Genomic DNA, 10997 nt, shown 5'->3' with positions numbered 1-10997 from the left:
GAGATGGGCAAAATATGTTTCTCATAAACCTATGTTTGTGCACTTAGAAACAATGATGAAATCAGGTCAAAGCATGCTCTTAAAACCAAGATATGCATAATAATTGGTCGTCAAAATGAGCAAAAATAGCTGGCAATCCCTCCCAAAGTGCTAAAAGTCTGCATAGTGTTTTGAAATTGGAAAATACTTGGAGGAACGGAAAAGAAGTCCAAAATAAAGACCGCGGACAAAAAGAACCATTTGAAAGCTAAATTCTATTTCATTATCATTTGATTGTGTGTGTGAGTTTAATTTAAGTTCATCCCTCCAGTCACAACCATTAGTCAGTTGGGTCGACAGTTAAAGTAACCAATTGACAACAGCTCGATGGTCACAAGCACACCAATATCTTCACATTTGAGATATGTTAAAACAATATGAAATGTGCTTCGTGTGCAGCTAAACCTACTTTAGGACATAACACGGATAATGCATATTTTGGTCAGCTCTACTAATCGGGATGAGAATCAAGAGAATCATTTTATCTTACCACTTTTTATCAGTGGTGATGTCGTCCTGGCCTAATCGTACTTTTTGAACCTTCCTTTACGCTTTTGAAACTGTAATCCCTCGTAAGTTTAAGACGGGCGATTCATTATTCTTATATTATATATAACTTCATAGTCATTTGATTACCTGTAGGTGATCCACCAGAGTATTAGAGTTGGCAGATCTGGATAGCCCTTGAATATTGGGTTGATCTGGAATTTTGGTCAAAAACTTGAAAGATAAGAACGGTATTTGGACTATTTTGCTTTCATCATTCAGTGATTGAACCGTTTATTAAGTGGCCAATGGCACCATCAAATCAATTGTTTGCCTTTACCATGCATCAGCACATGTTTCCGATAGGGAATAAAAGTCAATCTGGTCTCAGATTGATTTACCGTTTAAGGATGCTAATTAGCCTCTGCAAGTTTCTTCTTGACTTGAGCTAAGTTATGGTGACTGTCAGCGAGACACTAAATGTCAGTAGAATAAATTCGTACGGCATTTTTTCTATGCTTACCTACCGTCAAAACTCAGTAGGCATTAAAATTAGAAGATAATTTAGAACTTCCACCATGACATTTTCCTTGTACTGGGTAACAATTAATCCATCGTGAATGGCAATCTTTGTCAAACACATAAAAACCATTTTGTTGTATTCTTTTTCCCTACTGTATAAAACTGCATACCAGAGGGAGAAAAATCGAGATCGTGCTTGTATTCCCCAACTCACATTTAAAATCTCAGCTATTTTCAACGAGCGACTTCGTAGCATGAAGTGTCATCTTCTATGTAAGAGGTCGTTTTTCAGTCAGGTTTGATGCTTTACGTACTTATACGCTTAACTGTTTCTTCGAAAAAGATTGAGTTTGAACCTACCTTCACAATAATGTCCTGCTCATATTTGAAATCTCAATCTATCTTTGAAGTGGCTTATGAATTTTGTTTGAGTGCATTCCTTCTCGACGAAAATACGGGAAGGCTAATTGAGCTTCGTGTCCTATTTCAGTCTGATTTCCATGATTATCCACAGAAATCAAACGCGATTATGATTGTGGCATGCGTTCAAATATCACAAAGTGGGGAAATCCACGGTGAATGAACAAAAAAATGCGATCCGTAAGAGATAGATTTCAAGAAAAAAATCATTGACGTGAATGGATTACTTCACGTTCAAATGGATGTGATGAAACTTTAACACTTTTTAAAAGCCACTCAATCGATTAAAAGGGTACTTTGGATCAAAGAGAAGGAAGGGCCGTCGCCAATTATTCTTCGTCACCAATTTTATTACTGATATGTGTCAAAAGTATCAGAGACCAATTTGTGAACCAACATATCGTGTGAATGTTACATATGAGTTATAAAATCCTCACCCGCTCATGTTACGAGTTTTTATGGTCCGACTGTTCTTTGCAGACTTGATCAAGTTAACTAGTAGTGTTCAAAATAAACTTGTTGAATGAGTTTCAATGTCAATCCCTATTTGTGAAAGGGTTTATTACATTCCGCTAAAAAGACGGCCATATTTGGAATTGTCGACTTGACCAAATCTTGAGACTAAGAGGACTCTGCGAATTGATGAACGGTGGTTCCGATAATCGAACGTGATTCTTTTTCACTCTGAAGTTCTGAAGAGCAATAAAAATGACCAAAAGGATTGGCCTCTTACATTTTATTTCCATTTAAGCATTAAACAGAAAAACGAACGCATCAATTACTTTCAAACTAATGTACTTTCGTACAAATAGGAAACCGGATTGCATAAGTAGAATTGTTGTGTGGCAATCCTGGCATTGTTAGCAAATAAATTCTAAAGAGTCGTTGAGTTTTTTAAGGTAGATTTGCTCATAATATATACATAGATCTCCAAATCTAGGATTGCAATCGTTTTTTTGGGAAAGCACAAGGATGGATCCGCAGGTGTGTACGAGCACAGATTTATTTCGCTCTGTGAAAGAAACTTCAAATCAGAACTTGGACAAATCTTTAGATCAATCCTACATTCAAGGACTAGCTCGGTCTGCCAACTCAAACTCGTTGGTAGACTAAATAACATATAAAGATTGAAAGGTTATGAATAGACAAAATGGGACCTTTCATTTCAATAATACTGGGGATTACGTTCCTTGTTGCAATTAGAAAACCCCCTGAAAAAACAAGCCAAAAAATGTAAAAATATATCATGGGTGGTTGCTATTTTGACAATCTCAGGGACACTAATGCACATTTATTTAACGAGTAACTTGGTCAGTCATCTGTTTGACTTTATTGTCAGATAACTTTGTGTCAATGGAGCGTTGGTTCAAATCCCTCTCCGTCAAAGACAATATTAAAAAGGCATTTGACTATCTTTAACACTAGCATCTTAAAGAAGATGTCTCACACTGATTCTGGAACTTAAAACAAGGCTTCATTTTCAATTTATACTTTGCGATTTGCAACAATATAAAATAGTAAATTTGTCGCTCATTTCCGAGTCAAACCTAAAATTTTAGTTCAACCAAATGTACAGTACCAAAGAAAATCGTAATCGTACCTATGTATGTACCTAAATATCGTACCTATAGTTTCTAGTAGATTATGAAAAGACCTCGAAAAAAGTCAAAACCTGATAACACTTTTTTAAACTTTTCTTGGCCTTTTTGTCCGAGAAAACTTTTTGAGCCAAATTTCCAATTTGTTTACTTCTTCATCCATTTTTTCACTTTCGCGACTCTTTCTTGACTTTTTTCTCAATTTTTTTTATTCAAGGACTTTTTTGCCCTTTTATTGTCATTTGAGTCCTTATCTACTTCCTTCTTAACTTTTTGTTCCTGGTTTGGGACCTTTTTATTTACTTCTGTGCTGCATTATCAGATAAATGATTAAATCCTCAGCCCGAACAAGCAACTTTTTTGGTTTGGGTTTTCACTGGCTTTACCAACCGTTGTAAAGAATTTAATGCCCGGTACAATTAAAATGAAAGATTATGATTTGTCTAGTTGATGCCACTTAAAACGAAATTCAACTCCCTTTTTCGGGTTAGATCCGACCCAATATCATTTGGTGAACATAAGCACCCTCAGTACCAAATCAGTGGGCTTTAGATGAGAGTCCATTGTTTCTCATGACATTTGTAGCTATCTCTGGACTTCAACATGGGATATATCCAACCACATATCTGAAAAGCTTTACCTACCTTCAAATGGATGTGCTCATCGAGTTTGCCATTATTTTGGAGGACTAAACCTAAATCTTCCATAGACCGGACCTGCTCAATATCTTTACCTCCATTATCTACGAGTGGAGTATTCAAACGAGTTGACCCAAATGTCATTGAGCGGAATTTCAATCCGTTCAGGGCCGTATTACTCTCGGTAACCCAAGAATATATTATTTTTAGGTCCTTTGCAAGGCTAGTGCAATCTTGGCCATTCCTACCAGAAAGTAACTTTGTATCGGCAGCAAGAAGAGAGACTGGCAGTAATACTAAGCTTTTGAAGCGGGGCAACGAATATTATAAACAGGAGGAGCCCTAAGATCGAACCCTGGGGAACACCTGACTTGACATCATGTATGCCACTAACGGATCCCTCAACCTTAACAATTTGCTTCTTATCCTGAATGAAGCTTCTTATTCAATTGAGAACCTTGCCTTGGATCCCAATGTCATGAAGTCTACTATTCGACAAAAGGCCATGATCTACTTTATCAAAGGCCTTGGCAAAATCAAGATAGACAATAGCAACTGACTCATGCCTTTCTAGTCCCTTAATGACCTGCTCTAAATGCTCAATCAGTTGGGTAACCGTGCTAAAAGATGCTCGGAACCCGCGCTGGCCTGGAGGAAGGACTTCATTGGCCTCAAGAAATTCAATAAGTTTGGACTTCATGATCTTCTCAAACACCTTCGCAATATTCGAAGTGAGAGAAATGGGCCTATAGTTATTGGGGAGTGACCTATCTCCCCCTTTCAAAATTGCAACAACGTGAGCTATCCTTAGTGACGATAGAAACTGGCCTTGATCCAAGATGCAACGGATCAAATATGAGAAAACAGGATCAAGAACCTGTGAGCATCTCATCAGAAACTGAGATTTCACACCATCAGGACAGGAGAACTTGAAAGCCTCAAGTCCTTGATGGCCTCCAAAGCATCTTGATCTGTAACTATGAGATCATCTAGTTGCATATCAGATAATTTTTTTCCAGTGTTTTATGAATATATTGTTGTTAAGGTAAATTACAGATCGGACCAACTAAATTTTGCACTTTTGATTTAAGTTAATTTTACCCCCGAACGATCTTTAGATCACAGTTAAATTTCACAAGCGAAGTGCTTATCTATTTAGATACAATGATGCATATGTTTTTCGTATTTTAGAGCCAAATGGAGGGTGATGTAGTGTACGGAAATGATCACCTGAATAATTATCATTGTGTGAAAACTTTTGACTGGAATCAACAAACTTCATTGTTGATTGTTGAGTGACGCCCTGCAAGTTACTTTTTTTAAACTGAACTAGTATTAACTCTAATTGGAAATGTAACAACTTAAGCTACCTTCCTCAGAAGCTCAGAAACATCAACTTTGAATATCAAGTTGGATTTTAATAAATAACAATTTTTAGCTAAAGGGTCGCTCGTGTCGGAAGTTTTGAGCTTCTTATCATATCAACCTTTACAAATTTCGTTATGTTTAGTTCCGCGACAGAATAGTTCGATCATGTTACAGGCTTAAATAAGGCCCGTGGGACGGGATTAACGATTAATAGTTTCCATGATTAAGTAAAGGAGCAACATCAAACCTGGAACCCTGCTCATACATAGGAGGTAGGATGATCCGCTAAAAACGAACAAGGCCAAGTCTTCATGTTGCTTAAAAGTGGCTTGTTGTCGTTAGTAAGTGTGTCTAAGTCACACAATTAATTCATTACATTCAGTTTGCTGTGTCTTTTTCATAAAATGGCCTTTCAAACTCAGATAGATCCTGTAGTAAGCTACTGCTGAGTATGCTGTAATCCCACCTTACAGCTATTTAAGAGCGCAGACTTACTGAGAATGTTGGTGCCCTCGGTAAAGAACGTCCATTTTGTCATTTTTTTTCTTTTCATTGTAGGTGTTTTTGTACGTAAGTTGTACGTTGTACGTAAGTTGTCATATTTCTGGATTTCTGTCGTTGTGTCTGTGCTGAGCATTCAGCCTATCGGTATGTTATATTGTAAAATAGATAGAACTTTTTTGCGATGTAAAACGACATCAATTTGGTTTCGACGAATTGCAAAAGTAAAGAAAATGATATGCATGGGCATTCTCCTCACAAAGGTATTGTAAAATACACAGTGAATTGTATTTATGTAGTAACTTCGTATTCTGAAAATAGAAACCTTGGTGACGTAATGATTGACAATTAGGAGCCACCAAAGTAATTTGAAACCGTGAAATATATTCAGTTATTCAAAAATTACCATCCCTGGATCCACTTGAAATCAAATCCTATTTTTTCAGATGATTCCCCGACATCATTCGCATTTGCTCCTCTGCCATCCAGTACCATATTAGTGACCATGCTATCGAGTTTTGTTTTAGATTATCCTTCTGTTTGCTTATGTTACTAACATTTGGCAAACCTGAAAAATTCAACATGAATCAGAGAACAACTGTGACAAAGGTTTTGCGACTTTTTATTTTCAAGTTCCGTCGGCTCTTTGCCAAATTTGAACGATGTCTTTGTGTTCCAAAATATGACAATCTTTTCGGTCGGTTTTAAGACAATTCGCAGGCATGTCCACAACCTCCACCATAGCCTCAGCCAACTGATCGGTTGAGATGGACCATAGATTCCAAAAATCCACCAAAGATGAGATCCATTGCGCCAGATGTTCCCAAGGGCGATATTCAGATCGGGAACACCTCAAAAGGCCCGGTCGGTAAATGACGAGTCGTTGGAATTGAAGTGCAGCCACCAAATCTTCACTTTCTCCTTTAACCCGGGGAATGAAGAAGCGGGAACTAGAGTTGGACATAAAACCAGTGACCAAATGGAACTCTTCACACCCATCGCGCTTTAAAACTTGGCCAATACGATATACCAGATTTCGTTCCACTTGTATAAATTCGGCCTAATGTGATTGAAAAGGACGGTTCGTTGCGTTTGAGTGTTAAAGAAAGTCTGCTTTGCTTACTCTGGAAGACTTTTGAAGCGTTGTTCCAATGCAGCAAAATCCAATATCAATCCCGCAAAAGTTGTAAAGCTCTTCAGTCTTCAACAACTTGTCAAAGTCAACAACCCATTGTTCCACATTCTTCAGGTGCTCAAATTTTTCCCGAGCTTTCCTCACTACAACGATTATCTTTTTGATGGAATAACTTGGAAGAAGAAGTCTGTATTTGTTATGTGCCCAAAGAGGTTATAATAGATCAAGGGTATTTTTCACCTGGAGGTGAGGGCTGATAAAAGTTCTTGTCCTGTTGCACCGGAAGCCCCAAAAATAATGGCTGTCTTGGACATTCTTTTTTAACGTCTGCTCTGGAGAAGTTCCCTTGAATTATCGCAAAAGTCTTTTTCTTATGAATGAACAAATATTGAGTTACAAGAACCGAGGTTTACCCAAATCAGTTAGGTTTATCTGGAAGATAAACATAAGGTGGAGAGAGAGAGAGAGAGAATTCGGTTCTTTGGTGGATAGAGTCAACAAATCTCGACTCCAAAAGGCTTTGGGAGGAACAGAGAGATGGATAGAATCATGTCGGTGATGAGCAATTTCTCTCAAAATCGAAATCAGAGCACCTTGAAAATTGATTATTGAATGGTTTAAGTAAAAGTATCAACTTGACGGACAAAAGATACATTATACCATAACTTGGATGTCCCATATGTATGGATAAAACGGAGCTGTTTTCAATCTCTTTGCAAAATTTAGATTTGGTCGAAGATTGATAATCAGAATATGGATCAGCTATGACCCTCTTTGAAACATCCTTATCAGACGAAAGCAGAAACATTCGAGCTCCTCATTGAAAATTAGGCGGAACGAGATCGTGGTGGAAGGAGATGCCTCCTTGAGAAATGTGATTCAATTTTGACCTTTGGGCAATGAAGGATCCTTCAAGCCAAAGAAGGCTCCCTCAGGCCCTCTTCATTCAGGCTCCTCATTTTCTGTACTACACGATATCTAAAATTAGCTTTGCACGTAAACCTCGGTATTGTACGATACAGTTGTCGTCAAAATCCCTTACCACTCATACTTTGCATTGCACCGTAATTGCATCGTGACCACTGATAAAAGTAGCATTAGTAGTAAATCTATTCATGTAAGTTCGCAATGAAGGTTTTGGCGCCTTGAGTTTGTCACCAAAGTGTCAAAATATTTTATTTCAAAGGGAAGCAAATGGTCAAGAATGTAATCTCAGATGAATGAGTCTGGTCCTTGGACGGATGCATTAAACTGTAGCGTAACTTTCATCTAATTGTCAGGTAACTCCAGCAGGTATGACCGTCGAAGTGCAAGGTTTGGAGCTACTCTTTCTTTTACAGCATGACAAAGAGCAAGAATGTGCAGTGCGTATGTAGTAAGCTAGTACACCCTGACTCATAAATTCGTTCCGCTTGATAACACAATTACAATTTAGAGATAAAACTTACTTCGGGGTCTTGGAATCCTGCTATCCGGGAGGGATGTTCCATTCGAATGCATCGTATTTGTTTGGTAAGGTATGAGTTTGATTTAATTTGGATCAACCTCCATCTTCGTTTGTTGCTGATGTCTAATCCAAAGCAAACCTGCTTCAAGCCATGTGACATTGGCCAATTATACCTATATGACTTGATACCTAATTCCAGATGAAGCCAAAGCACAGACTACAAACTCAAGATTCAAAACAGCCATCAAAATGTTCACGAAAACCATACTGCATTAACTCCTGATACAATTGCCCCTTTTCTCACACAACATGTGTTTCTTAATACTTAAAAATACACACATACACACCATTGTCTTATTGTCTAGTAGAAAGGTAAGAAGGCAAGAGGGCTGGAAACTCCCTCAACCCAAATGTCTTCGATAACGTTCAGTTAATCTTGCTGTATTATGTTGTCCAGTTTCTAGTTTTACCAACAATTGAGACACTCTTAAAAAAAAGCTCGAAAATCTCAAGTCGAAAATGCTCCACTGCATAGTACCATGACGAATGATCAGGTAAATTGAGAACAGAGACTGCTTCATCTTGCGTCAACAAGAATGTTGATTAAATGTTTTACACTTGGAAATGCGCTTTAAACCAACCAGAAGGAACTTTTGTGTCAGGGTGTGCGTATGGACGCATATAGGAGTACTAGCTCCCCACACTCTCTGCGACACCACGTGTATGAGGGATCGATTTTTAAGGCACAAGCTTCACACGAGAACAAGATTTGGTGTGGTTTCTTTCATAGATATTGTTGCTCCAAAGCAGATCAGGAGCATTTTTGGTCCTTTTGCTTTATTTTGGGAATGGCATCATTTTTTTTTCTTCCAAGATAATTCTAGCCAAAGTGTTAACATGGGATATGCCGCTTTTAAGATTAGCAAGGAGCCAAACTGGGACATATTATCTTGGCGGTCCAGACAATCGGTGGTCAAACAACTTGAAAACGGGGAAATCACGAGAAGAGACCGAGAACATGCCCTGTCTATCCGTTTAATAGGTTAGTAAGTGTGGTTCGTTCTCTCACACTAAGTCTAAATGAACTGTACGTAGCGGGACACTTTTGTGAGCTTGAGTCGAGCTTTGGACATCATTGTCACACAGTCAGTGGATGGACAGTTCAGTCAGTGGTTTTACTTGTGCTATGCTCCGAGTTGCCGAATACCATTGAAAGTGTCAACATCGTGGCACCGCATCATAGTTCAGTGACGGATGCGAGTGAAGCATGCCCATGGCCATGGCGTTGCCCAAATCATCTCAAGGAACTTATCGACATCAGAGTCAAAACTTTTTTCCACTTGGAAGGCCACATGCTTTACCTTCACCCATGGAGACTTGGGAACAACACCAGAGATTGGCCAGGTCTCAACCTCAAGTGAATTTACATGATTTACCGAACTCTTCTCACCATGTAGGCAGGAGAATCCTTCCTTTACCTGGTGGAAGTGGAGGGAACACCTTGCTCGGCGAATCCAAGTTTAGCAGTCCCCTTTGCTCCACTTCAGTGACGTCTGGCGGACAAGCTAGGCCAGTCAGATCCAGCACAGTGTCTAGAACAGCTGTCAAGTCAGGCGGTACAGGTGAGCTGGCCTCACCATACTCCAATCACCAGCATCAGTATCCTCTGCCTCCAAAGCTATTGCAGCCCCAACAGCAGCATTGCAATAATAATATCAAGGTACTTGTAGGTTCTGTTACAAAAGCATTTGGTTAGGGCCCAAACATAATTTCACGTGTGTTATTGTGCATGTTCCAGCAAGATGGGCACGAATCTGATACGGTGCGGAATGTACGGATGCTACTAGCCAAGCATCAAAGTGTTCCAGATCTCAGTCAGCAACCGATGGAACAAGGTGACACTACCGAGGATAGTGGCCGGATAATTCAAGAATCCTCGCTCACTTCAAGTGAGACCCAATCTGACCCTTACTTGTCCTCATCAGCTTTACCGGGTGATAGTTTTCCGGCAACGGGTCAGCAACTCATGGCGGCCAGTTTGGAGCAAGAGATTGATGATCTGGATGAGGATTCCGAGCAAGAACTCTTACGACATCTGAGCCAGAGTCAGGCCCGGATGGAACAGATCAAGAGGATGCTTGTCAACCAAAGAGGTTTTATTGTACAGGCCCTCAAACAATTGGCTGAAAGCACGACGACATCGGAGAGGCGATCCAATGGCGATTCGTGCCATAACTGTTCCACAGACCCCGAAGAGATGGATCCGGCGGAAAGAGACAGGACAATTGGGAGTTCTATGAAATATGCCGCTGCTACAAAAAGTCTTCCCAAGTCGCAGATCAATGAAGAACCCGAGAAACTTCACGAGCACGTGGGTGGGAAATTATGCCCAATGTGCGAAGCTGCATTTCCAGATGATATTGACGAGGAGATCTTTGAGAGTCACGTGGTCGAACACTTTTGCTACGAAGATGCCGATACCTTGAAATATGTCCCCATTGACGAACTGTCTCCCTAGATAAGAATGGATCTCCAGCGTTGCTTCAATACCAAAGATGTTACTTCTTATATAAGCTTCTAAAGAATATACCTACTGGAATGATATGAGTAATAAAGGCAGAATATTTAACCTCGATTTAGGTACATTGTTTCACAGATTGACCTTTGCGAAGGATTAAACGCATATACTAAATTCCAGACACACGCAACCTCTTTGAACAAAGGGAAAAGGGAGAGCCTTTAATTTTCATTCATCCTACTTAAGCGGTGAACGAATAAAACTAGAACATCGTTACTGGTTCACTCCTGAACGCCCATCATGTTTTCTTTATCGAGAGCTAGAA

At 39.4% G+C, this 10997-nt stretch overlaps 2 protein-coding genes across 5 annotated transcripts; one reads left to right on the top strand and one right to left on the bottom strand.

Moving 5' to 3' along the window:
• Nucleotides 1-6178: 6178 nt before the first annotated feature.
• On the bottom strand, nucleotides 6179-7516 carry LOC131883770 (oxidoreductase HTATIP2-like). Of its 3 annotated transcripts, XM_059231328.1 has the most exons (4): nucleotides 7121-7516; nucleotides 6948-7052; nucleotides 6696-6879; nucleotides 6179-6632 (listed from the first exon to the last, which is right to left on the bottom strand). In XM_059231328.1, exons 2-4 carry the CDS (start codon nucleotides 7019-7021, stop codon nucleotides 6201-6203), a joined length of 690 nt encoding a protein of 229 aa, XP_059087311.1. In that variant the 5' UTR covers nucleotides 7022-7052; nucleotides 7121-7516; the 3' UTR covers nucleotides 6179-6200. The 3 variants fall into 3 exon arrangements, with proteins under 3 accessions (XP_059087311.1, XP_059087309.1, XP_059087310.1); XM_059231326.1 differs by lacking the exon at nucleotides 7121-7516 and having other exon boundaries at nucleotides 6696-6894; nucleotides 6948-7114; XM_059231327.1 differs by lacking the exon at nucleotides 7121-7516 and having other exon boundaries at nucleotides 6948-7114.
• Nucleotides 7517-9036: 1520 nt separating this feature from the next.
• Nucleotides 9037-10789, top strand: LOC131883769 (uncharacterized). 2 transcript variants are annotated; one of them, XM_059231325.1, is made up of 3 exons: nucleotides 9037-9196; nucleotides 9612-9874; nucleotides 9953-10789. In XM_059231325.1, the coding sequence occupies exons 1-3, from the start codon at nucleotides 9052-9054 to the stop codon at nucleotides 10670-10672; spliced, it is 1128 nt and encodes a 375-aa protein (XP_059087308.1). In that variant the 5' UTR covers nucleotides 9037-9051; the 3' UTR covers nucleotides 10673-10789. The 2 variants fall into 2 exon arrangements, with proteins under 2 accessions (XP_059087308.1, XP_059087307.1); XM_059231324.1 differs by having other exon boundaries at nucleotides 9120-9874.
• The last annotated feature ends 208 nt before the right edge of the window (nucleotides 10790-10997 follow it).

This window comes from Tigriopus californicus, chromosome 7 (genome assembly GCF_007210705.1).
Source record: "Tigriopus californicus strain San Diego chromosome 7, Tcal_SD_v2.1, whole genome shotgun sequence".
Classification (NCBI taxonomy): domain Eukaryota; kingdom Metazoa; phylum Arthropoda; class Copepoda; order Harpacticoida; family Harpacticidae; genus Tigriopus; species Tigriopus californicus.
Note: the sequence above shows the minus strand (reverse complement) of the source record. Positions and strands in the feature narration are given on the sequence as shown.

What these genes read in the sequence shown, in the direction of transcription:
- LOC131883770 (XM_059231326.1), bottom strand. Translation starts at nt 7,021, where the DNA reads ATGTCCAAGACAGCCATTATTTTTGGGGCTTCCGGTGCAACAGGACAA. An exon ending in TTATCAGCCCTCACCTCCAG is followed by an intron (nt 6,895 to 6,947) that starts GTGAAAAATACC and finishes TAACAAATACAG; the next exon opens with ACTTCTTCTTCCAAGTTATT. An exon ending in CGCTTCAAAAGTCTTCCAGA is followed by an intron (nt 6,633 to 6,695) that starts GTAAGCAAAGCA and finishes CAATCACATTAG; the next exon opens with GCCGAATTTATACAAGTGGA.
- LOC131883769 (XM_059231324.1), top strand. Translation starts at nt 9,422, where the DNA reads ATGCCCATGGCCATGGCGTTGCCCAAATCATCTCAAGGAACTTATCGA. An exon ending in ATTGCAATAATAATATCAAG is followed by an intron (nt 9,875 to 9,952) that starts GTACTTGTAGGT and finishes TGCATGTTCCAG; the next exon opens with CAAGATGGGCACGAATCTGA.